The sequence below is a fragment of the Tupaia chinensis genome, unplaced genomic scaffold (genome assembly GCF_000334495.1).
Source record: "Tupaia chinensis unplaced genomic scaffold, TupChi_1.0 Scaffold000473_1, whole genome shotgun sequence".
Lineage (NCBI taxonomy): Eukaryota > Metazoa > Chordata > Mammalia > Scandentia > Tupaiidae > Tupaia > Tupaia belangeri.
The window spans coordinates 2891288-2918838 of NW_006159982.1; the positions used below are offsets into that span (position 1 = coordinate 2891288).

Consider the following 27551-nt stretch of genomic DNA (forward strand, 5'->3'; position numbering starts at 1 on the left):
CTATGTGTGTGTTTATATGCACAAGTTCGTCATATATTTATGTCATTTGTAGTCATACATTTATTTTCATATTTAATTAAAGGATATATTTAAGAAAATAACCAAGAACATCTTCATACAAATATTTTTATGAGCATAAATACTGTCAATGAGTATATTTCATGAAAAATATATTTATAGACTCTCTCCAACTGCATTTTGGTCTCAATCTTCCGCATACCTCACAAGCTAAGAACCACAGGAAAACAATGCTCATTGTGGTTCCTACTCTGACTTTCCTGTAGGAAGAACTCCTCTACCTCACTGGTCCCAAAACAGGAAATGGGGATAGTGCAAGTAATTTCTTCTTCAAGCGGTGTTAGAAATCTACTAAAATTTTGTAGAAATCTTTAGAAGATGCCAACACAAAATGCTTTAAAACTTAAGGGCATTGATAATCTATTCCATGAAATCCTGCAAGAAAACTCCAAACATAGAGAGGCCCAGCTAGGTGCTATTTTAAAGACTGTTCATTCTACTCACTGAGGCTTATGCCTTAAGTTGGACTTGTGTTCATGGAAATGTATGTATCAGCTGTGCTTGCTATGAAAATATTTAGTTTAATTAAGATATTTAATGACTCAATAAAATGTGGGGGAAAAACAGTATAGAAAGGAAACATAGATACCAGAGACAGTGTGGGAGGAGAGTGAGAGATGGCAGAGGATAAGAGATAGGGAATCAAGGATGGGGAAAAAAAGCAAAACATACAGGAAACAAGAAATGGAAAATTATTTGTTGACGATAACATGTTTGTTGATGTGCGTGATTGAGCCAATATACAGTGTACTCTGGATGGAAAATCTCATTTTCTATGCTGCAATGATGTACAGTGAATGAATGTAAATAAATAAATTTAAATTTAAAAAATAACCTATGTATTAAGTTTGAACATTTTAAATCAAAATGTCAAATACATTTACTTGGTTATCATTAAGCTATGCACAATATTCCTAGTCTCATACTTGCAAGTCAAAGATAGAACTGTACTCTCTCTTCACCCTACTTTCAAATTAAATATGGTATTAATTTGCTTGTACCAATGGAATAAAACAAATTGTTAAAACAAAGAAGAAAACATAGTAAACTTCCCATTTAGTGAATTGCTTATTCAAGCAGCTTGGTTCGTAGTAGACTGACCTGGACTCAGGAATATATAAAGTTAAGCAAAGCAGGCAATGGTAGAAGGACACTGTTATGGTTTGGATAATGGTTTGTCTTACAAAGATCTGCGTTTTGGAATTTGGCCTTTGGAGACAGTGATTGGATGGCCCTTCGAAGTTCATATGTTGGGACTTGGTTGTATTGTAAAGATACTGAGAGAAATTTTAATCCCTTTAGGGAGTCTCCAGGTTGGGCTTTTGAGTGTGATAAAGTCTCTGGAATAGAGCCCCATAAGTAAGTTCTGTTGTGACTCTAAGGAGAACAGATAAGGTAATCAGAGTCCAGATGGATACAGACCATGCTCCCATCTGCTTTAAAGTTCTGCCTTCTGCCATTTTGTAATGCCTTTGAACTTTCCAACCACCAGAATTATGAATTTTGCAAATAAACCTCTATTTTCTTTATAAATTTCCCAGCCTCATTTCTGTTAGCAATATAAGAAAGAAATACCATTCTTGGACATAGGAGGAAAGCTGGGAAGAACACGTGTCAATATAGCTCAGTTGCTGTGAGTTTACAAGGTTTTTTTTTTTTCACAGGGAGATGTAGGAAGACAAACTCAGGGAAAATCACTGCTCATGGTATGGATTTCTCTTGTAAGGGGACAGAGAATGCTGTCTACCAAGAATGAAAGAGGCTGGACCTGCCTCTTGTTAATTCTTAACCTTCACCTATCCCCACCTACATGTGCTCCTTCTCCTTATAGCATCCTTCTAACTCTCTCCTGTAGCCATACAGTCTGGATTGCTTTTTTTTTTTTTAAGAAAGTTTTTGCTATATGGGGCATATGCTTGCTAGAGAGACAGAGGCAGAAAGCCAGAAAGTAAAAAATATCCTCCAGAGGGATGGCCAAGCTACAATCCCTTCTCCTCCATTCTCCTCTCATAATTCTGAGCATAATCACACACACACACACACACACACACACACACACACACACACACACACACATATACCTGATGTAAATTTTTTTTATGCCACTGGGTCCAGGACTCAAATTGTGGTAGATTACATGGGAGTCTAGCAATGCAACCACTATACCATCTTCTGGTCCCCAGACTGAATTTTTAATGCCACACAACTGTCAAGCTTCCTCAGTTCTAAGAGTTTATATCTGATTTTGCCTCTCCTTCAAATGCCCCCGCCCCATCTCACTCGCTAATGTTTCAGCTTTCAAATATTTCCTGTGGGAAACTTTCTAAGGCCCATCGCAGTCTCATGGACTCCTGTAGCATTTTACACATCTCATTCTGTTCTACAAATACCTATTTACTTCACTATTTTGTCCATAAAGCACCAGTAAATTAAATAAACTTCTCTTCCAAGACAAATTAGCTTTTGGTATTATTTATTGTTTCATCTCTAGCTCACAATCAATTTCCTGGCACATGGAATAATGTTCAATAATGATGAATGAAAAAGGAAAAGTGAAAAGAGAAAAGGAGGCCCTATTATAGTGAATTAAGGAGAACAGTGGACATCCGTAATGGCTCTCATAGAAAATGAGTGAAGAGATCAACCAGGAAAAACTACAAGGATACTCCAGAAGTATTTTGAGGGCCATGTGGAATCAGAGATTTCTTTTCATAGGCACTAATCTGCATGTTAAGTGACGTCCCAATACATGTTAACAGCCCAAGAGAGAGATCCAGTGATAGGGGAATTCAGGATTTCAGGCAGGGTAGCTCAAAACAAAAAGAATATAAATGGAAGATGCCAACAATAGAAGTGATGTACCACAGTGCTTCAGAGTACAGGAAAGTAGAACCAGAAGACGGGGGCAGACCAAGAGGAAAGAAAAGAGTCAAGGTGTTGGCCATCTCCATGAAGTCAAAGAAGAGTATCATGAAAGTGAGGAAGCAAGGTATCTGAAACAATGGTAGCATTCGCCTTAGAGCTGGCTGGAGACGCACACAGGTTGAGCGCCACTAAAGCTGCTTCTGGCATCGCTGACTAATGGGACAACAAGAAGGCTCCCACCACACTCAAAGCACACTCTGCCATCAAGAAATTCCCTCCAAATCAGAAAGTGATTGATGTGGGGTGAACGGTACCCTCCATCCCCCCTTAATGTTGTCGAAGTCTTAACCTGATGCTAGTGAATGTGATTTAATTTGGAAATAGGGTCCTTGCAGATCCTGTTTGTCATCAACTTAAGATGTAATCAACTTAAGCTAATGTCAATAGGGTAGGCCCAAATTCAGTATGACTGGTATTCTTATAAGAAAAAGAAAATGTCACATGAGGACACGGTCACACAGGAAGAAGGCCAGTATGATGGCAGAAGCAGAGGTTGAAATGACCCAACTACATGTCAAGGGTCATCAAAAGGCTAGTTAGAGGCAAGCTGAGGTTCTCCCCTAAAGCTTCAAAGGCTCTGAAGATACCTTGATGTTGGACTTCCAGCCTCCAGAAATGTGAAAAATTAATTTCTACTGTTTTAAGCTGCTCAGTTTGTGGTACATTGTTACAGCGGTCCTAGAAAACTAACAGAATTATTATTTCCTATTTTTGCTAATATAAATAAGTTATCAGGAAGAAAAAATAAAATTTTATAACATGTATTCCATGTTGCCCAGTTTGTTTTCTCAGTACAGCAAATTGTCTGAATTTTTTCTAAGATTTAATTAATTTTATTTGTTATTATTATTATTTTTAAACTTGACCAGAGAAGACAGAGGGAAAGTGAGAACTGTGGTCAGCCATGTGGGAGTCTAGCACCTTAACCACCATGTCACTTACTGGCCCCATGTCCAAAAATGCTTTATACAGAACCTCTAGAAAAATGTTTTACCTCACATAACCCAGACCATAACATATAAGATAATCATTCATGATTTTTGAAAGAACTAGAAGAGGGCAAAAATGATGAACACTGTGATTTTGTCAAAGCCTGAATTATAGCTCTAAATGTCAGGGTTGGTTCATTCTTTTATATACTTATTCATTCACACATATTTACTGAGAGCCTACTATATGCCAAGCACTTTCATGGCTGTCGAAGATACATCAGTTAATAGCAATGACAGCACAAATGAACAAACACTCTTGCTTTTATGGAGCTTGTATTAATTCTAATAGCTAAACCTAATAAATGAATAATTTATATAACATATTGGAACATAATAAATGCTATGAAAAATAGGAAAGTGAGAGCAAGCTGGAGAGCAAGGCTATATTTTTGGGGGCATGGTAGGTCCAAGGAACCCTCATTAGGAATGTGGCATTAACAGAGGACAGGGAGGAAAAGATATGTAACCAGGGGAAGAGTGCTCCAGGTAGGCCTCAGTGAGTACACAGACCACTAACGTGATATGATCGGCATGCTACCTCAGGTTCAAGGAGTCAGCATCCTGGAGCAGAATAAGAGAGGGAGTGGCTACTGGATGATGAGGTCAGACAGGTGACTGGCTCATGGGTAGAATGAAGGTACAAATTATTAAAAGCTTTAAAGTGTATTGTAAGACTTTTATTTTTAATTCTGAGTAAAACAGGAAGCCACTGGAGTGTTGAGATAGGAGTAGCAGGTTCTCAGGTTTATTAAAAAAAGGTTCAAGCTAGGATGTAGAAGGAGAAAAGTAGAAACAGAAAGGCTGGTTAAGCGGCTATTGTAGTCAACCAGGTGAAAAATAATGGAAGTCAGACAAGAATGTTAGAAGTGGAGGTGTAGTTTTCAATGCTGATAAATTAGAATTCACTACTTATATTTTAATAATAGTTAAAGAAAAACTCTGCCACAGAAGGGAAATTAAATCTACTTTATCATCTATAAAATAAAGGGGCTGGGTGTTAAAACCTTTAAAGTCCATTTTAGTTTCAATGTACAGTGATAGGACAATCATATCTCCTACTACACAATTCATATTAGAAGAATAAAAAAAAAAGAGAGAGAAAATTTTCTAATGACCTGGAGTTCATGTGAATCATCCATTCCAAACAAGAGAATTATGATTTAGGGAGAGAATGCCATAAAGTATTTCAAGGACACAGCCATAGGTATGGATTTTACTCATTCCTTTGTTAGTTGCCAATTTCTTCATGATAGATATTTACTGAAATGAATATTCTGTAAAGATAGTCTTCCTTAAATATATTTGTAGGGCAAAGATAGGTCTAAATTATATAAACTGATCAAGGAGATAGACATGACTCATGCAAGACCTCAGAGCTGTCTAGTCAAAATACAGGCAATGACTATGAAGAAGCAGTACTGCATTACAAGAGGTGGCACACAAAAATATTTAAATGGAAAAATGGTGCCTGAATAATATGTAAGTCAGGGTAAAACAGATTTAAAATAATACTGAATAAATATATATAACATCAGTCAGAAAGAAAGAAATAAAATGGTCTATTTCCAGATAGCAAGAAGGCCTACTTAAGAAATGGCAATGAATCTGTATAAATGCACAGAACTAATAAGGAAATTTAGCAATTTTATCTGATGCAGTGTCAATACATAAAAATAAACCGTATTTCTTTGTCTCTAGCAATGAATCCATGCAAATTAAGATTTAAATACCATTTATATTTGCACCTCTAACATGAAATGCTAGTTTTAAATCTTATAAAGCATAGCTGTGCCTATAGTTAAAAGTCCAAACCACTGAGGAAATAAGTATAAGAATGTCATTGAAATGGCAGAGTAAGAACAAGAAAAAATGTCTCTTCCATACAATTAACTTTTTCAGAACTCTGAAAATAAGGTGAAGATTTGTAACCATGTGGGAAGTGTTTATGTTTTAAAATTGATGAGTATTGGTAAAAACTATATCTTCTGTAACATTCTAACTTTCTCTATTTCTTCCTCCCTATCACTCAATGATAGGCTTGAAAATGAACAATCTATAATCACTGTGAAAATCAGCAGCCTAGCAGCCACTAGGGGAACCAAAATAAAATAGAGCTCCCTCAAATCCCCTTTCTCAGACCATTATCATTATTTGATCTGTCTCACAATACCCTGTGAAACCCCACTAGCAAGGCTTGAACTGACTCAGAGTTAACACAGTGGGAGCAGCCTTTTCCCTAGGGATGTTTGTTAAAAACAATCAATGGCAACTGCTTAACACAGGAGTAGCCATAGGTAGCAATAATGAACACTTGGGGAAAACCACAGACCACAAACCTTAAAAGAAATAAAAGAGGAATAAGCTTCCATGGAAAGCATTGTAATGCTCTGACATGTTCCTGGGAATTTACAAGGCTATACACATGCAAAGGACTGTATGCATACCTAGGAATATTCATATGGTCAAGGAAGACCTGAGCAATACCTAAGCTCTCACCTCTGCTTGACTTTGAGACTCAAAGCAAACTGAAATGGTGACTAAAGGAAAACGCTAAATTGCCCAAGTGTTCAAAAGATGTTCCAACCAGCATACAGACTTCTCAACAAAAACAGAGAAATAAATCGCCTCTAGGCATATAAATTCTCTGGCCAAACACTGGCTGAACATAAACTAACCAAAAAGGGACTCCATTGGCCACATGTGACAAAGAATACATGCATTACAGAATTACTTCAGTAAGGTCATGAAATGAGCAAATGGTAGCAATACCAACAAATAACAGCAAAAATAAACCCTAGGGAGGAAACGAATCTGATTTCCAGCTTTGTTACATGATATATTTTAAATGCCTTCTTTAATTAAAAAAAGCATGATATAGGCAATGAAAGAATAAAGTATAACAAATATAACAAGAGGAAAAATGAGCAACAAAAACCAAACCAATTATAAGCCCATACATCAAATTCACCAAAGACTTTAAATAAATTATTTCAAATACATTAAAAAAAAAAAAAAGAAAATCCTATCTAAAGAACTAAAGGAATGTCAGAGAGCAATGGGCCTCTGAAAATAGAGAATATGAAAAAAGAAATATAAATTAAAAAATAAAAAATTCATTAGAGAAGCTCACTAGCAGATATGAATTGGAAAAAAATATCAGTGAATTTAAAGATAGGTCAATTGAGATTATCCAGTCTGATAAATTGAAAGGAGATTAAGAAATGAACAGAACCTCAGAGATCCATGAGACACCATTAAGTATACCAACATAAATGCATAGTGAGAGTCCAAGGGAGTAGATGAAAGGGCAGAAAGAATATTTTTAAAATAATCACAACATTTTCCACGTTATTTTTAATCAAATGACTCTATACATTCAAGTTTTCAATGAGTAAATTCAAAAACATCCATACCTTGCCACTTTAGTATTAAACTCTTCAAAGTCAAAGAGAAAATCTTGAAAGCAACAAGAAAAAAAGACCCGTCTTATAATGGAATCCTCAATAAGAATAACAGCAGACATCTCATCAGAAAACATAGGACCAAAAGGCAGTGGAATTACACTTAAAACACTGAATAAAAATTTTAAAGTACCTATTAAAAATTCTCTTTCTGGTAAAACTATTCTTCAAAAATTCAGGATAAATGAAGACATTTACAGATTAACCAAAACTGAGAGATTTCATCACTAGCAGACTGATCTATAAGAAATACTAGAGGAAATCCTTCAGATTGAAATGAAAGAATAGTAGACAGCAACTCTAACTCAGATGAAAAAATGAAGAGCTTATGTGAAGGTAACTGCATAGTAAATATCAAAATACACATATGAATTTTTTTAAGGTTTTTGCCATAGGTCAGAAACAGGTAAAGTGAGAAATCACTTCCCAGGGGAATATGGCCCCCTCTTCTCTATTTGCTGGCAGGATTTTGGGCATGCACACACAAGTGCCTGAAGTGATTTTCAAGCCACTGGGTTTGGGACTCAAACCATGGTCCACCATGTAGGAGCACCTTAAGCACCATTTTCAATCATGTATATAGCAATTAGACAGGAAATAGATAAGTAAATAGAAGAGTTCATAACCAAGAGGACCTAACAGGCATCTATCGAATGATCTATCCAATAGCAGCAGATTACACACTCTTCACAAGCATAATTCTCTAGAACAGATCACACATTAGGCCATAAAAACATTAAATAAATTTGAAAGGATTAAAATAATGCCAATTATATTCTTGGACCACAATGAAATAAAACTAGAGATCATTAACAGATGAAAATGTGAAAATTAACAAAAGTGTGAGAATTTTAAAATGTACTTGTAATAACAAATAGATCAAAGAAGAAATCACAAGATAATCTGAAAATCCTAGGAGATTAATGAAAATGAACATGCAACGTATCACACCTAGGAGACTCTGCTAAAGCAGTGATTAAAGGTGTATTTATAGCTATAAACACCTTTTTTTTTTAAGAGAGAGATTTTTGCTATAGGGCACATGTGCTTGCCATAGAAACAGAGACAGAAAGTGAGATGGCCACATCACAATCCATTTTCCTCTCGGAATTTTGGACACACACATACACACACCCAGAGCAAGTTTTAAGCTACTGGGTCTGGAACTCAAACCATGTGTCTATGTGGGAATCCAGCAATGTAACCATTACTCCATCTGCTTCTGCCAAACACCTATTTTATTTTTTAAATGATCAAATCAATAACCTAACATTCTACCTGAAGTTGAGAAGAAAGCAAACACAACCTGAAGCAAATAGTATGAAGTGGATTATAATTAGAGTAGACACACATGAAACAAAAAACAGAAAAACAATAAAGTTGATCTAATAAAATGATCAACAAATTGGACAAGTCTTTAGCTAGACTGACCAAGAAAAAAGAGAGATGACTCAGATTATGAAAATCAGAAGTAAGGGACCAGCAGATGGTGTAATGGTTACACCATGAGACCCTCATGTAGTTGACTACGGTTTGAGTCCTGGATCAAGCAGTTTAAAACTCACACTGGGCACATGTGCATACATACCCAAAATCCTGAGAAGAGAATGGAGAAAAGGGATTGCAGTGTGGCCATTTACCCTGGGGGGGGGGTGATTTTTCACTTTCTGTCTCTCTGTCTCTCTTTCATCAGTGAGTGCACACTCCCTACAGAAAAATCTCTCTATAATAAAAAATAAATAAAAGGGAACATTACTACTTATTACACAGACATGAAAAGGATTTTATTTATTTTATGAACAAATGTAAGCCAAAGTTTGAAAACATAGATAACATTTTTTTAAAAAAAAATCCTACGAAGAAACAAACTATTGAAACTTCCTGAAAAAGGAGACAATCTGAATAAATTCATAACAAGTAAAGAGATTAAATAAGTTAATAAAACAAATTTTTATTAAGAAAATCTCAGGACCACATGTCCTCACTGAAAAATTCCCAAAAATATTTAAGAGTAGCAACAATCTTTCACAAGCTCTTCCAGAAAAATACAAGAGAAAGAAACTTCACAAATCTTTCTAAAAAGCCAATATTACCCTAATACCAAAACCAAAAAAAACCTCTCAAGAAAACTCAAGTCTAATATGACTTCTATTACAGTTGTAAGATTCCTGAAAACCCCCATTAACTAAATATAGCATCATAAATTTTTTTTAACTCTATGAACCAGTGGGGTTGATCCCTGTGATAAAAGACTGGTTTGATATATAAAAATCAACCAAATAATACATGACATTGAATTCATAAAAGATTAAAATTACATGATCATCTCAATAGGTATGAGATGATATGAAACTCTAACACTGGTTCATGACTAAGAACAGGGAACTATCAAACAATAGAAAGAGAGAAAGAGAGAAAGAAAACTTCATCTGATCAAGACCAACTGTGAAAAATCAACTTGCATTGTGTATAATGGTGAAAGACAGATGTTTTCAAATCCTACGAAGAAACAAACTATTGAAACTTCCTGAAAAAGGAGACAATCTGAATAAATTCATAACAAGTAAAGAGATTAAATAATAAAACAAATTTTTATTAAGAAAATCTCAGGACCACATGTCCTCACTGAAAAATTCCCAAAAATATTTAAGAGTAGCAACAATCTTTCACAAGCTCTTCCAGAAAAATACAAGAGAAAGAAACTTCACAAATCTTTCTAAAAAGCCAATATTACCCTAATACCAAAACCAAAAAAAACCTCTCAAGAAAACTCAAGTCTAATATGACTTCTATTACAGTTGTAAGATTCCTGAAAACCCCCATTAACTAAATATAGCATCATAAATTTTTTTTAACTCTATGAACCAGTGGGGTTGATCCCTGTGATAAAAGACTGGTTTGATATATAAAAATCAACCAAATAATACATGACATTGAATTCATAAAAGATTAAAATTACATGATCATCTCAATAGGTATGAGATGATATGAAACTCTAACACTGGTTCATGACTAAGAACAGGGAACTATCAAACAATAGAAAGAGAGAAAGAGAGAAAGAAAACTTCATCTGATCAAGACCAACTGTGAAAAATCAACTTGCATTGTGTATAATGGTGAAAGACAGATGTTTTCTCCCTAAGATCTGGAACAAGATAAAAATGCCTACTTTTTGCTTCTTTGATTCAGTATTTTTCTTGAAATACTATCCCGAGCAATTAAACAATAAAAAGAAGTAAATTTTTCATATTGAAAAGGTAGAAGTAAAACTATTTCTTATATATGAAAAACCTAAGGAAACCACTAAAATCTGCCAGAATAAATTAGTTCAGCAAAGTTGCAGAGTACTCTATCAATATATTTTTTAAAAACATGTATCTACACTGTAGCAACGAAAAATCTGAAAATGAAAATATTTATGGTCTACTTTGTTTTGATAAAGTAGCAAAAACAATTAGAAGGGAAAGTGACTTTTTTTCAGGAATTTCCTGGAATTACCAGATATCTCATTTTTTTAAAAAAGGAATCTCACACCATTATCTATATAAATGTTTAACTTGAGAATGATCACAGAACTATCTTAAAGCTATAATACATCTAGAACAAATCACAGGAAAACTTGCAACCCGATTTAGAAAAAAGATTTCTTGGTAAGACAAAAAAAGCACAATTGTATAAAAAGAAATATGATTGTGACTTTGGATTGAATAACCTTGAAAGATCTCTTTAGGAAAAGCCCTGATGAATTGATCCTGATTTTCTTAGGAGCAAGGTAAGTGTCAAAAGAGCTGAGCAGTCTTACGGGCAACAAATGCCTATGACCCATAATCCCAAGCAATAGCAACCAGAAATATTAGAACAAAGATGTGCCAGAAGTGGTAGCCATAGACAGATCTTAGGACATATATATCTAAGTATTCTTCATCTTTAAGAAATTTAGGAAGAAATGCTGTTTTTCAGTATATCCTTATATTGGTCATAACAAAGACAGCCAATAATTATTGCATACTACACAGCAGGTCCCCTTCCAAGTGCTAGGTATATTAACTAATTAATCATCCTAAAATATTATGGTGAAATGTTTTTATGCTAATTTTATAGATAAGAAACTAGAGCCTTTACATATTAAGACATCTGTCCAAGTTAAAACAGGTCATAAACGGAGACTCAGGACATGTTCTTAAAGACAGTCACAAAAAAAAGGAAAACTGTAGGCCTAATTTCACTTGAACCCATACATGCAAAAATGACATACTAACAAATTAAATCTCTCATGTTTTGAAAAATGTATCATATCTATGTAGAAGAACCCAAACAATTAGGAATAGGTAGAACATTTCTTAAACTTACACAGCAAACATCTTATTTAAAGGTGAAAATGTAAAGGCATTCTATGAAAGTAATAACAAGGATGCTTGCGCTCACTGACTCATTTAAACATTGTTACAGGAACTTCTAGATACTGCTATCAAACAAAGAAAAGAAATAAAAGATATAAGGGTTAGAGTAAAATAAATGTATTATTTACAATTGACGTAGTTTTCTACAGAAAAAAAATCCAAATAAACTAAGAGCATAAATATTAGAAATAATAAGAGTTCCAAAATGGCACTAGAAATCAGAATGGTCTGACCAGCCATAGAGGTGCAGCGGTAACAAAACAATCAGTGATGCTAAGGCTACTTGGGAGGGTTGTGGGTTCACATCCTGAGGTCTTCCTGTGCATGCTGGGTATGCACACATACTCATGATCCAGGCTGGCTGAGGCTAGGGGTAGGATCATGGTCTGGGGACTCCATGGGAAGTGCCCATCTTGTTCTCTCTCTTACTCACTCTTGCACTCTCTCTCAATCTGTCTCCCTCTTTCACAAAATACACATTTTTGAATGATAAATATAAACATCTATTTCTTTGTATCAGCTACAGATATAAAATGCAATTTAATAAAGAGTAGTATTTATTGATATAGAAGCAGCAAGACCTTGAGACATCTAGGAATAAATAAATATAACGAAAGGTATGGTACCTTTTATTTAGAAAACTATTATAAAAGAAGACCTAAACAAATAAAATATACCATGATCATAAACCTAAGAATAGTTATGGTGAAGACTAGTAAGAAGGAACTCACATCGTAAAATAGCAAAACAATCAAATGCTATAGCTTTTGGCAAGAAGTTAATCAAATTAACCTCTGAAACAAAATGTTAAACACACTATCATAAAATTGGAGGTTGAGATATGATAGAGGCGGCTTTAAAAATCAGTGAGGAAATGATGGGTATTCAATAAAAATCAGTGAGACAAGTATGTGCCAATAAAGACAAGTGAAAATTAAATTTCTACCTTACACATTATACAAAAATTAATTTCAGGAAAAAGTAGTAGACTGTATTTATTACATTAGCATAACAGAGTTTTTTAAAACAAGTTATAAAAATATATGAACCATAAAGAAGTGATTGATATATTTGCCAATGTTAAAATTGAAAACTCTTGTGCAACAGAACAAAAGTATAGAAAGTAAAAATGTCAACCTATTGGAAGAAATATTTTTCTAATCAATATAACTGATTTATATGCTAATTAAATGCAAATTATAGGGATATATCATACAAATAAATAAAAGATAATGAAACAGAAAACTTTACAAAATATATCACAATTCAGAGGAGAAAACTTGAATGACAAATAAACATGTATTTTCAAATTTTACTAGTTATTAAGGAAATGAAAAGTAAAACAGGACGGTTATGGTGGCACAGCAGTGGTGCAATGCTCAGTGACACTGAGACCTAATGGAAAGGTCTCAGGTTCTTGTCTCGATTTTTTCCTGAGCGCACGGAACACACACACATGCCTGTGAATCTGGCTGACTGAATTGATGTTGGCTATTGGTATGAAGACCCTTTGGGGGTACCTATTCCCCTTCTCTGTTTCCCTCTCTCTGTCTCCCTCTCTCTTATAGAAGAAATAATTTTTTTTTTTTTTTGGCTTTTTAGTTTTGCCAGAGGGTACATGGGCTCACTGGAGAGAAACAGAGAGAGGGAGGGAGGGAGGTCAGGGAGAAAGCAGGACCTCCTCTCCGAGGCATGGCCACACCACACTCCCTTCTCCTCTACCCCTCCTTCCTTTTGGGATTTTGGTCATCATGCACACACATGCACTCAGCCTGTTTCTCAAGCTCCCAGGTCTAGGACTGGAACCATGCAGTCAGCCACATAGGATCCAGCCACCTTACCACACCACAGGCTGACCCTTCTATTTTAAATGTAAAATAAAAATAAGGGAATATGTTATACCTGTGACTTTGGCCAAAATTAATACCTGAAAACAAAACATACTGATAAGAACACAGGCTCATGGATCTCTTACGTATCACTGATGGGATTGCAAATTGATTCAACCACTTTACAGAACAGTCTGGCGACGTCTCACTGGGGATGGTGGGTATACCCAAGAAACCTATGATACCTTTCATGGCACCCTTCTACAGACACTATTACAAAGTACAGGGGCAGACATATAAAGATGTTAACTGCAGAATTTTATAAACTATAAAAACAGAAAACTTAACCCTCAATGTGGGTTTTCTGTACTTTTATTATTAGATTAAACCATATAAAGTTGTCATTTTTGTAGGTTAAAAATGGTCACATTCTAGCTATTTTAAATGGTTCAACCTAACATGTATCTCTATTATTTTTATGTTAAAATTTATGTAAGTGGTCTCTTTCGGATTTAAATATAGTATATTTTCAACAAAAAAAAAATCATTTTGCTGCCCTAAGAATACTTCACTTTATAAGAAAGGAACAATTATTTCTTCCTATAAGCACACATACAAATGATAAATATATAAATGCAGAATGAGGGAGAAGAATCTTTAAGACTCTTTAAAATTTATTTAAATGCATTTTAAATCTCAAAACTATGAATTTCCATTACCTGGAAAAAAAATCACTGATGTAAAATAGATATTACTATAAATGCTAAATTCAAATAAACAGAAAATAACAATAAATCAAATTATTAGGATTACCCTTGTCCTTGTAAACCAAAAACTTTTATAATTAGAACTAGAAGTAAGGATTTATATGGATATTTTTAACTAGGGGTTTTCATCCATATGTTAGAAAGAACCAAATATAGTTTTTAATTAAGTTTTCAGAAAAAAAAAATCTAGTCTATGAAACTGAGAAATCCTCACTCTTGAAAATGACTTAAAAATGGAACTATTTCATAATGCAGCTAATAAATTCACACACGTCAAAAAGAAACTCCTGAGCTGGCCCAGTGCACAAGAGGTTCAGGGAGCCGGATCACACATGGCTGAGTACACAGAGCTCAAATACTTTCACTCCAGGTGCATGTTGTGTGCATGCCCAGAATCCGAACAGAATGGAGAAATGGAGGAGAAGAGACGAGACTGTGGCATGACTACACCCATTGGGGGTGCTTTCTGCCTCTCTAAGTCTCTATCTCTATGTGGTGAGTGCATGTGCCCTCTGGCAAATTTGCTAAATAAATAAATAAACTGTCTCACTCTGATACAATAAAAAACAAATTTATGTTCATTCAACCAAGACTTAGGTAATAGCTTTTCCGTATTTCTATCAAGAATTCGAATTGAAATTAAAATTATACATAATGAGGTCAGGTTAATTATCTGATCTCTATTTACTTCAGTGTGACACTAAAGAGATCACCTTATTTGGAAACAAACAAACAAACAAAAAAAACAGGTGATAAAATTCCAGAAATTCAAGTATGAGGGCTCTAGGATGGAAAGCCAGATCAATTTATTTATTTGGTGATTTTTAGGGCTCACTACAATAAAGGCTTCATGCCAAAAAAACTGTGACGTGTGATCTAGTTTTGTTACTGTTACTGCATTGTGTTCAGATATCAACAGCAAAGAATTAGTATATTTTCTGACTGTCACTGAACCATAAGAGGAAATAAAGATTCACGTGAAATTTATTATTGTAGATAACAGAAATATGAGCACTCAATAGGCAATCATATAAAATTAACACAGTGTACAATTATAAAATAAATATACTACTACAAAATATGTTTTTAATTTTGCCAGAAAGTACATACATTCACTGGAGAGAGAAAGAGAGAAGGAAAGTGAGGAAGCACCCCTCCCCCTCATGGAAAATGGTCATGCCACAATCCCTTCTCTTCAACTTCTTCTTGCTTTCAGTATTCTGAGAATTCATGCACATGCCCTGTGTTTTGTAGCAGGTTCAGGACGCAAACCAAGCAATTAACCACGTGGGATCCAGCCATCTTAACCACCATGCCACTGTTTGGCCCTAAAATACCATTGAGGAAGGAGCGAAAGTTTCCTTCCAGGTCCAGACACTACAGTACATGCTGGATGGCATGGCTGAGTGCTGAGGCCACAAGAGAGGCCCAGGTTTGATTCCCAGTCCACCTGAAAGACTCCTTACCTAAATTCCTTACCTTATCTTCAGAAACAGCCTTTCTCATCCCACCTCATTAGTCTCATTTAAAATTATCCACAGTGCCTTTTCTAGCCCTATTACTTTACCAGAAGTGTACTCTTGATGGCCACCCTGCATGTGGTTTCCAGTTTTATAACTTGTCATCCTCTCTGTTATTGTGCTGCTCAATAGTATGAAAGAACATCGTGGAGTGTGTATGTTTTTAAACAACCATACTGTACCACATACGTATGTAGAAATACTATGTATAAATTAGAAGCTAATTTTTTTAAATACAGTCTTTTTTTAAAGCTGTAATAAAGCACACATTGACCTCAAATCAGTTTGATGATGTTCCTTTCCTATCCCTACCCTACCCTCACTCTAGAGGCCTAATAGAATCAGTAATGCTGTTACTTCTGTCTCTTTCATTATTTTATACACAGTGTCTATGATACAGTGATAATAAAACACATAAAGAAGCAAGAAATGATGACTCATTGTAAAGAGAGAAAACAGTCAACAGGAAGACATAACCCAGATGTTGGAATTATGAGGCAGGGATTTGGAAAAACCTACAATAAAAATGCTGAAAGGTCTAGTTAAAATGCTGAACGATGTGAGTGGACCAGGAATTGGAGTGGACAGATAAAACTTCCAAAAAAGTAGCCATGGGGCTGGCAGGTGGCGTGGTAGTTAAAGGACCTAGATTCCCATGTGGCCGACTGCGGTTTGAGTCCCAGTGGAAATAAAAAGTATGATTTTGAAATAAAGACTTGTCTAGATGGGCTTGAAAGTGGGCTAGACACAGCAGAGAAAATAGTAAGTGAATTCAAGACAAGTCAATAGAAAGTATCAAAACAGAAACACAGAGGAGAAAAAAGATTAGGGAAAATAAATACAGACAAAAATGTGCCAAAGACATGTGGGGCAATAATGCATATCTAATAAAGGTAATTAGAGTCCGAGAAGTAAAGGAGAAAGAGGAAGGACAGAAGGAAGGAAAGGAAAGTTTGAAGCAATAATAACTCCCAAAAGGAATGAAAACATCAATTTAAAGATCCAGAGTTCTAAACAAAACCCAAGTAGGGTAAATACACTGAAAAATTAGACAGTGTAGTCAAACTGGCAACATGAAAGATACAAAAGAAAATCTTAGAAACATCAAGGGGAAAATGACAGACAGAGCAACACTGATATGAATGATGGCTGACTTCTCACCGGAAACAGTGAAGGTAAAAAGATGATGAAACAAAATATTTAAAGTTCTGAAGGAAATAATAGCAACTGTATATGTAGAATTCCATATCCAGCAAAAATATCCTTCAAAATAAAGATAAAGTGAACACTGTTTTTTTTTAATATATAAAACCTGAAAGATTTTCATTTCAGCAGATAGAAGTATAAGAATTGGAACAGAAATTTGCTTAGACAGATGAGAAAATAATAACTGCTAGGACTCAGGATTTGCAGAAAATACTGAAAAGCACTATAAAGTGCTAAGCTGCAAAAAGGAAAAAAAAAAATATTTCATGATCATTACCTAGACAAAATACAGCATTTTTAAAATATCTACTATAACATTGCTCTAAATTAAAGTTTTTTTTCCCTAGCCCTAGGGAAATGATTTTGAGCCAAAAAATATAATTCATAATGAGTTTTAAATACTTACATTTTTTAACAAAGTCAAAAAACTTAATTATTAATGAACAATATTATGACAGAAAAAAATTGAGTAACATGAACCAAGTACATATTTTCATAAGCTTTACAACTGTCTAGAAAATATTATAAAACATATTTTACAAACGAGAAAAAATAGGAAATTGGACTGAGAAGCTAAATTCTTTGCCAAAGTCAGTTGGCTCTTAAGGCAGAGCTGGGATTCAAACTCAAATCTGTCAGATTCTAAATCTCATGACTTGCTTCTCAGACACTAATAAAGCAATAATAATTTGTATGTACCATGAGCTTAATGCCCAGTGTGGATTCATGTTACATTAGCTCATATGCCCAGTATGGAATTTAAATGAGGACAATTTCTAAGACTACCTTTTATACTACACAAATGTAACTTCAGTTACATTCATAGAATAAGGATATTCTGTGAAATGCTTCCATTTCTTATTTTGTCCAAAATTGGAAACTAATCCCATTTTCTTTATAAAATACAATTTACTTTAAAAAGTGCAACCAATACATGAAGAGCTTTAAAAATCAATTGCTTGTACTTCTGCTCAGAAATCAATATTGTTAACATTCTAAACAACTCTTTGGCATATGTCCTAAAGTTTTAAATGTCGTATGATAGATAAATACATTTGTAGTATATATGTGTGTGTATGTATACTTTCATTGGGTTGTTGGGAAAGCCATAATGCATTTTTGCATAGAAACATATGGTTTTGGGTCATGGCTTTCCCAATGACCCAATATGTATACTATATGTAATATAAATGTTTGATAATAACATATGTTTGACTCCACATTGTTGCTTTTTTCATGTAGTAACATATCATAATGCCACTGCCATGTCTCTATAGAGACATATCTCATTTTTCTTAATGAAGGTATGCATCATAATTTAATCAATTCCTTCTGAAGTTTTTGACTAATTCTAATTATTTGTCACAGTAAATAACTCTAAAGTGAACATTTTCATTATGTATTTAGCCTCTGGCTAGTTACATGCTTATATATACACATATATGTATGCATGTATATGCATATGTGTATTTGTAGTAGATACATACATACATAGACACACATGGATATAGTTTTTATTCCCATTATCACAATCCTTTTCCTCCCATCTGGGACTAGAGGTATGCACTCCCATGCCCAGTTCTTTCCGTTAGAGACAAAATCTCACTATGCTATCCAGGGAAGCCTTCAATTTGTAATCCAACTCAGCCTCCTGAGTTCCTAGGATTATGGGATATGCCACTGTACCCTGCCTTTAGAGGTTAGACTGGGAATCGAACCCAGGCCTCCCATGTAGTCCCAGCTTGCAGAGCAGTCTTGATAGCAGACACCACAGTGGCTCAGCTAGTCTAATCATATTCTTGTGACAATCTCTTTTTTTTTTTTTGGAGAGATTTTCACTGTAGGGTGCGTGCGCTCGCCAGACAGACAGAGAGAGACATAGAGACAGAAAGCGAGAAATCACCCCCCAGGGGGGATGGTCATGCCGCAATCCCTTCTCCTCCATTCTCCTCTTGGGATCTTGGGCATGCATGCACACGCGCCCGGCGTGAGTTTTAAGCCACCGGGCCCAGGACACGAACCGCGGTCGACTACGTGGGAGTCCAGCGACATAGCCATTACGCTAACTGCTGGTTCCCAAAGCCTACAGCACCCGGTATTCCCAGGCGGTCTCCCATCCAAGTACTAACCAGGCCCGACCCTGCTTAGCTTCCGAGATCAGACGAGATCGGGCGCGTTCAGGGTGGTATAGCCGTAGACCTTGTGACAATCTCTTGAAAGTAGAATTGTTGGATTAAGTAGCTTTCATGTTTTTACTTTTGATAGTTGGACAGATTATTCTTTCCAGCACTGGCATTATCTCATTTTTACTCCTTGTCAAACTAAGTACACAATGTTAGGCATTGTTTAATTTTAAATTCTCAGCTGATTGGTAAGATTTTCCTTCACTGTTTATGGACATGGTATCATGCTAATAGAAGTCTTCAATAAACCACATCATAGAAGCATTTGTCTTCATCTTTAGCTACAAACTTATGATTGCATACTTTATGTTTAAACTTCATCTGCAGTTTTTTTTTATTTATTATGGTTATGAGGCATACATTTAACTTATTTCTTTTTTGTGACAGAATTGGTCAACTGTCATACAGCATTGCTAGATAATCCTTCTGTAATGATATGAAACTCACTTTAAATCCCTTTTACACCTAGGTATACCTTACTCGTGCTCATTTTCCATTCTACTAATCTATCTTAATCATAAATTTCTATACTCTTCAATCTCTTTTATTTTTATCTAATTCCCAACAAAATATTGTCAGAAAAATTTTGCTATCTCAGAGAACGTAAGAGGAAAATGGACATTCTATACCTAGCTGAGGTTAGAAATGTGGGTCCACAGGATATTGGTAGAAATTAAAAGTAGCATTCCAACTCCAGGATCAATAACAAATAGGTTAACACACACACACATACACACACACACACACACACACACACACACACACACTCACACACTACAGAAAACATAGAAGGCAAGTTTGAGTTAGCTGTAGCTGATGATTCTCTCTAGGTATTTGTTTTATACTCATTAATTCTTTAATGATCAATGACTATTAAGAAAATGCCATATACATTTGAATTCCTAATTTATAAATTCTTATATCTAATGGAAAACTAGGATTCTGTTGAAAAATGAGATAAAAAGTAATATGAATGTTTTGCTTCGCATGGTTCTGTCATTTCGAATCCAAAATTTAAAGTGTTGTTCTAATTTATTACTATGGTGATATAAGTGGCTCCTCAAAACTTCCTACCTGCTACCATAACTCCTCTAGATTATACATCCAACTGGCAGCATTGAAATAAGTCCACAACTAGGATAAACTGTTTTAAAAAAACAACTGGTATATGTCCCTTGATGAAGATGGTCTATTTGTATATTTAAAAAACAGCCTTAGGGCCAGCAGGTAGCATGGTGGTTAAGGTGCTGGATTCCCACATGGCTATCCAAGATTTGAGTCCTGGACCCAGTGACTTGAAAATCATACAGGGTGCACATGCGTGTGTGCTCAAAATTCCAGTAGGAGAATGGAGGAGAAAGGATTGCGGTGTGGCCATTCCCTGTAGGGGTGATTTCTCACTTTCCCTTTCTCTGTCTGTTTTTTTTTCCCTCTCTCTAGCCGGGGCATGAGCCCTATGGCAAAAATCTAAAAAAAAGGAAAAGGAAAAGGAACAAAAAACAGCCTAACCAAATCAGATTATTCCATTAATATACGTAATTGAAGGGTTCAGTGAAAAGCATTCATTTGGTTCATTGATTCATTTCCCAAGGGAAGCAATTACATCCTGCAGCAACAAAGAGTGCCATTAGCAACATACTTTTTTGGAGACTTATGCTAGTTAAAGGCAAGACTCAACCAAAAAAGCCAACACTCATGTGGAACATTGTTATGGCCTGGATGCAGAAACGGAGAACTAACTCAAACCTAAGATGAGAAAGACAGAAAAAAACACATCTCGATCTACTGTAGGCCCTCATTCGATATGCCTGTGTTTAAGGCTGAGTTTGTTTCAAAGCAGAGACAGCCGGCCCTGCACTGCATGAGAGCGCCTTTAATTCTGCTCACAGTAATCTCTTGCACAATTACCTCTTCTGAATGAAACCATCTTGGATATGGACAAAAGTATGGAGGACAGTGACTTAATTTTTTGATTAAAAAAAGGTGGGGGGAGCAAGCAAGAAAAAGAAAATGATTTATAATAAGTCCATCGGAACATTCTGTACCTATCTCTTTTCTGATTAGAGAGGTGGCATGGAGCCTGGCTCATTAGGCAGAAGTAATGAGCCAGTCTAGCTGCCATCTCTAATTAGAGAAAAGATACAGTAGGTACAACTGTACCTATAAATTGATAGAACAAAGATAAAAATTATTTTAAAATATCCCTTTCCCCCTGAAGCTCTCCGATGCCTATAATGTAATGGAGAAAATTGGAATAAAACTAAATAATATTTGAAATAAACTCTTTGACAACTATATGTTCTCTAATCAAGAGTGAAATTCATTTTTGAACAGTTTAAAAATAAATACCACCCATCTATATTGTCCTATGAAGTATGAATTGAATACTGATACGGAAGAGAAGCACGTCATTTTAACCCTGCAGTACATAGTTTACAAATTTATGACACTACTGAATACTTTGAGCAATGTTTGGTGCAATAAAACACTTTTAGAAGTACTAATGGGTATTAAATATTGAAATAAGGTTCACAAGATTTAATACATTATTAAGAAATTCAGCATGCAGGGTACTTTATAAAATCCTTCAATATACTAATTACACAAACCAAGTTTCTAAACATATAGGTCCCTGAAAATAGTGCCTCTGCATGTAAGTTTAGCTTGATAGAAGAGTACATACAAAATAAAGTAATAGCCTTTTATAGACATTTTCTCTTTTGATCCCTACAATGATCATATGGAAAAATAATTTTCTCCCTGTTGAACAATAGGAAATGGGATGTTCCAAGACATTAATAGTTGCGACTTACTGCACAGTACATAAATCTGTATTTTCTAAACATATCCATACAATTCCCACAATATTCCTGTGAATTATATGTTAAAAGACTATTTAATATATTAGAAACCTGATTCTTAGAGTAAATATGTTCATCACAGGAACACGTCTGGTTTGGAGTCAATCCTGGGTATGTTAAACCCCAGAGCTTAAAAATTTAACCACGGTGTTTAAATGCATTTTGAACATTAAAACGTGTATTTTTCTTTATTTGACCTAGACATGAGTCTAACCCAGATCATAGAGAAAAACGAAACTGAAATTTTGCATCACTTCAAGATTAATAATATCATCACGAATAAATATCTACAGGACAACTCCAAAGTCATGTTTATTTCATGCATGTATTGCAAGCACCTGGAAAGATCTGTAATTGTTATACACAAATAATAGGATTATCTGACTATTAGAGTTGATAATGGATTTAGTAAGACTACTAGACATAAGGTCAATATAAAAATAGATTGTATTTTCATATAATAACAACAAAATTAGAAGAGAAGTTTTAGAACAATACTAAGTATAATTGTATATACAAAAAATAAGGGCCAAAGGGACCAGCAGATGGCATAATGGTTATGTTGCTGGACTCCCATGGTTCAACCCAGTGGTTTAAAAAATTCACACCAGGCGCATGTGCATGCTTGCCCAAAATCCCAAGAGGTGAATGGAGGAGAAGGGATTGTGGTATGGCCCTCCTCCCAGGGGCTGATTTCTTGCTTTCTGTCTGTCTCTCTGACGAGCACATGCACCCTATAGCAAAAATCCCTCTCAATAAAAATAATAATAATAATAATAATAATGGCCAAAAGCCAGAACATGGGCAGCACCAAATGCTACCAAGGATATGGAGCAGCAGGAACTCTCTTTCATTGCTGGTAAGACTGGAAAGAAATACAGCTACTTTGCAAGACAGTTTGGTGCTTTCTTTTATAAAACTAAAAATACTCTTACCATATGATCTAATAATTAATCTTTTTGGCATTTATCCAAAAGACTTGAAAAAGTAGGTTCACACAAAAAACTACTGATGAATGTTTATGCCAACTTTATTCATAATTGTCAAAACTTTGATGTAACCAAGATGCCCTTCGGTAAGTAAGTACATAATCGCTGAACAGTGGGATATTATTCAGTGCTAAAAAGAAATGAGATATCGAGACATGAAAAAATATGGAAGAAATATAAACACATACTACTTGGTGAAAGAAGCCAATCTAAAGAAGCTTCATAGAGTGTGATTCCCACTATCTGACATTCTGGAAAACACCCAACTATGGCAACAATAAAAAGATCAATGGTTTCCAGAGGTTGAGAGAAGGGTGAGATGAACTGGAGGAGCACAGAGGCAGCTTAGGACAATGAAACTATTATATAAAATATTATAAAAGAGAATACACGCCATTGTACAATGCCCAAAGGGGACCCTAATGTAAAGTATGAATTTTGGATGATAATGACGTGTCAGTGTAGGGTCAACTGTAACAAACATCCCTTTGATGAGGGATAGTGATGGGGAAGAGAACAGAGGGTATACAAGCACTCTGCATTTTCTACTCAATTTTGCTGTGAATCTAAAACTGCTCAAAAAAAGGTCAATTAAAAAATAACCAATACATATTGCAATAAGTCTAACAAATATGAGTGAGACAAATATGCAGAAAACTCAAAATATTGCTGAGACAAATTAAGAAATGCATTATGTTCATGGGTCAGAAGACTGACAGTGCTTAGACATGTGCTGCTCCAAAACTGACTTAATGCTTTCAACCCCAGTGGAATTTCTGTGAAAATTGAAAAATTGCTTCTAAAATTCATATGATGGCCAAAGCATTCTCAAAAGAAAAATAATATTGGAGAATTTGCACTGTCACATAGTAAAGCATTTATAAAGTGACAGCAATTAAAGCAAAATGTTTTGACCCAAGCATAAGCAGACAGATCACTGGAACAGAATAGAGTTGAAAAACAAACCCATCTTCTCATATACAGATACTTGGTTTATGAGAACATTACCCCTGTACAGCAGTATAAATGATGATCTATTTAAAGAAAATGTGCCTGGGTGATACATTCAAGTAGAAAAGAAAATAAATCTTCACCTCTACCTTATCTCATATCCAAAAATCTATTCCCAATAAAACACAACTAAATTTGAGAGTTAAAATGACAAGACCCAGAATAAAGGGTAGCAGGAAATCTTCATCACATCACGGTTTACAAAGACATTTTAAACAGAACACGAGACACACTAAATGTAAAAGAAAAATTAATGAATCGGAATTCATTAAAATTAAGAAGCTCTGGCCTCAATGATGGTGGCCTGAGTGGCTCAGAGGCTAGAGGTGCATGGAAAGCCTGGTTTTGCTTTCCAGCCCGTTTTTAAACAGGCTAGGCCCTGTGGCTCACACCTGTAGTCCTAGCTAAGTGGAAGGCTATGCAGGAAGATCATGATAAGGCAAGACCCTGTCCAAAATATATATATATGTGTGTGTATATGTGTATGTGTATATATATAGTATATATATATATATATATATATATATATATACTATATATATACACTATAGAGAGAGAGAGAATTTAAAATATTGTTAATTTAAAAATACCATTAGAAATGAAATGGAAATGATCAAAACAAATGTGGAAAGCGTCTCAAATTTATTAATGGACAAATAATTCTAAATCATCCTCCACCAATATTTTTTTTTACTTAGAGAACTAAGAAGTGTAAAAAAAATTAAAATGGATAGTATGTAAGATTGGTATTTAAGGGGACAAGTACTTGCCTGCATTTGTTAATAAGGTGGTAAATTTTAATAACCTTTCTGGAACTAGTTTGCTGCTATGTATTAAGGTAATCTTTATAACTTGCATTAAAATATAAAATGACCATATACTACAACCCAAACATTGCATTTCTATGGATTTATCATAGGGAAATAATTATAGTGACATTGATCACACTACCATTTACCAAAATGTTTTAACATATACAAGGTGTGGTGCTAAGTACTTTATTCATTTATTCACCAAATAGATATTGAACATTTATTCTGCACCAGAGGTTGAAAGACAATCATGATTTTTATGTTTCCTAATTTGACCCTCACAATGGTACTGTAAAATGTATCATCATTTATCTTAAAGTTGGCTAACCACATTTAGCCTTAAAAAGGTTTTCGGAGGACCAGCAGATGGCATAATGGCTACATCGCTAGACTCCCAGTAGTTGACTGTGGTTCAAGTCCCAGACCTGGTGGCTTAAACTCACACCGGGCACATGTGCATGCGTGCCCAAGATTCTGAGAGGAGAAGGGACTGCGGCATGGCCATTCTTAGTGGGGAGTGATTTCTCGCTTTCTGTCTCTTTCTGTCGAGCACACACGCCCTATAGCAAAATTCTCTCAAAAATAAAAAAAATGAAATTTTTCCAAGACACATAGCTAGTAAGTGGGGAGATGAGATTTGAACTCAGGCATGTTGATACCCAAGCATAGAGCCTTAAAGAATTGTGCAAACAGACATTTGCTTGATGTGTGTATGTTTGTATAACATAAAGAAGTAGACATGAATAAAAAATACAGATATTAATGTATATAGATGTAGACATGATTTGCTGTCAAAAAAAACCCTGCTAATAATTTCAAAACATTAGAAATAACATATGTTCATTATAGAAGCTTGTTTTAAAAATATGTATTACAATTATACAACTGCATATAATGCAGCCAATTTACATGAAAAGGAACATTTAAATGAGATGGTATTTTGACATGAAGTGTTGATATAACATTTGGAAGGAAAGAATTTATTTTTAGAGAGCACAGAGAAAGTATATGTATTATAATTTCAGTTTTGGAAAAATATTGTATTTATAACCATCTCTCTTGCTATATGTACTAAAAATCTGGAAGGATATAAAAAAATTCAACTGCAGTTATCTCTGAAGATGGAAATACAGAAAATGTACCTATTTCACAAAGTTCCATATTATTAGCTTGTTAGGAAAGTTGTGACATATCTTTGCATAGAAAAACACATCATGACTTTTCTGACCACCCAGGCTTTGGGTTTTCTTTTAATGAGCATGTATTATACAATAATATAAATTTTTATTTCCGATTTTAAATGTAGACATTTTAAAGCCCATTGTGCTAGATATTTCAAGATCATTTTGACTTCAATTTCCATTCTTTTCCATTAATAATATACCTGTTCTTCTTAAATTACATGATCCTTTTTAAGGTGAGAAAATACAAACATCATAGAACCAGTTTATTACATGTGAATATTATTTCTCAGTTTCTATATAAAATTCTAGCATCCTACCTTAACAATGCCCTACATAAAATTCAATCCAGAGAGAAAATATATCGATTACATATTGTGCTTACTTTTAAAACTGATCAGCACAGAGAAGTCATTTTCAAACTTTCCTAGTGTAATGGGTTGAATCACGACTCTCAAAGGGTGATCCATCTAGAACCTACATCTGGAACCTTATTTGGAAAATGGGTCTTCATGGGTGTAATTAACATAAATCCAATGACGAATATCTACATGAGAGAATAGGGGAGAAGCTACAGAGGAGAAAGTTTTGGAGTTATGCCACTACAAACCAAGCAAGCTAAAACTTGCCAGCAGCCTCCAGAAAAGAGAAACAGAGAATCTTTTCTGGAAACTTCAGAAAGAATAAATCCTGCATTGCTTTCAGACTTCTAGCCTCCAAAACTGTCAGAGAATTCATTTCTGTTGTATTAAGCTGATACTCAGTTGTTTGTAATTTGTTACAGCACCCGTAGGAAACACATACATCTAGGAACTTTAAAATATTTTTGGATACCTTTTTGTTTGTGTGCTTAGTTTGTTATAGGTACATGTGCGTGCTCATTAAAGAGAGAGAGAGAGAGAGAAAAGGAAAGTGAGAAATCACTCCCCAGGGGTAAGGACACACCTGAATCCCTTCTCCCTCCATTCTCCTCTCAGGATTTTGAGCACACATACATGCACAGAGCATCCAGTGGGATTTTCAAACCATCAGATCTGGAATGCAAATTGTGCACATACAGGAAACAGGTGCTTAACCTCCACACAACATGCTGGCCCTTTTAGACACATTTAAAAAAAAAAAAAAAAGAACAAGGGGATCAGATATAATAAATAATATCTTCCAGTCAGAATCTTACCATTTAGACTTTGTCCTATTTGCATAGTACCAGAGGCAAAATCTGTAATTGAACCTCTTAGAGTTCTTGCATCAAAAGCTGTATCATCTTCCTCCAAGCCATTGATGAAGAAGCTGATTTTTGTCTGATGCACCTGTAAGAAATTATCACATTAAGTTA

At 34.9% G+C, this 27551-nt stretch overlaps 1 protein-coding gene and 1 non-coding gene across 2 annotated transcripts in view; both read right to left on the minus strand.

The window, feature by feature from the left end:
* The window catches only part of USH2A (usherin), an 819384-nt gene that overhangs the window by 736883 nt on the left and 54950 nt on the right, over window positions 1-27551 (minus strand). Inside the window, exons 3-4 of the mRNA XM_006155854.1 lie at window positions 27393-27525; window positions 13759-13783 (exon numbers count right to left, since the gene is read on the minus strand). Coding sequence (XP_006155916.1) covers window positions 13759-13783; window positions 27393-27525 — 158 coding nt within the window. The remainder of the gene's footprint in view (window positions 1-13758; window positions 13784-27392; window positions 27526-27551) is intronic.
* On the minus strand, window positions 19259-19377 carry LOC114009128 (5S ribosomal RNA). The gene has a single exon (XR_003550599.1). It is a non-coding gene; the product is annotated as a 5S ribosomal RNA (ribosomal RNA).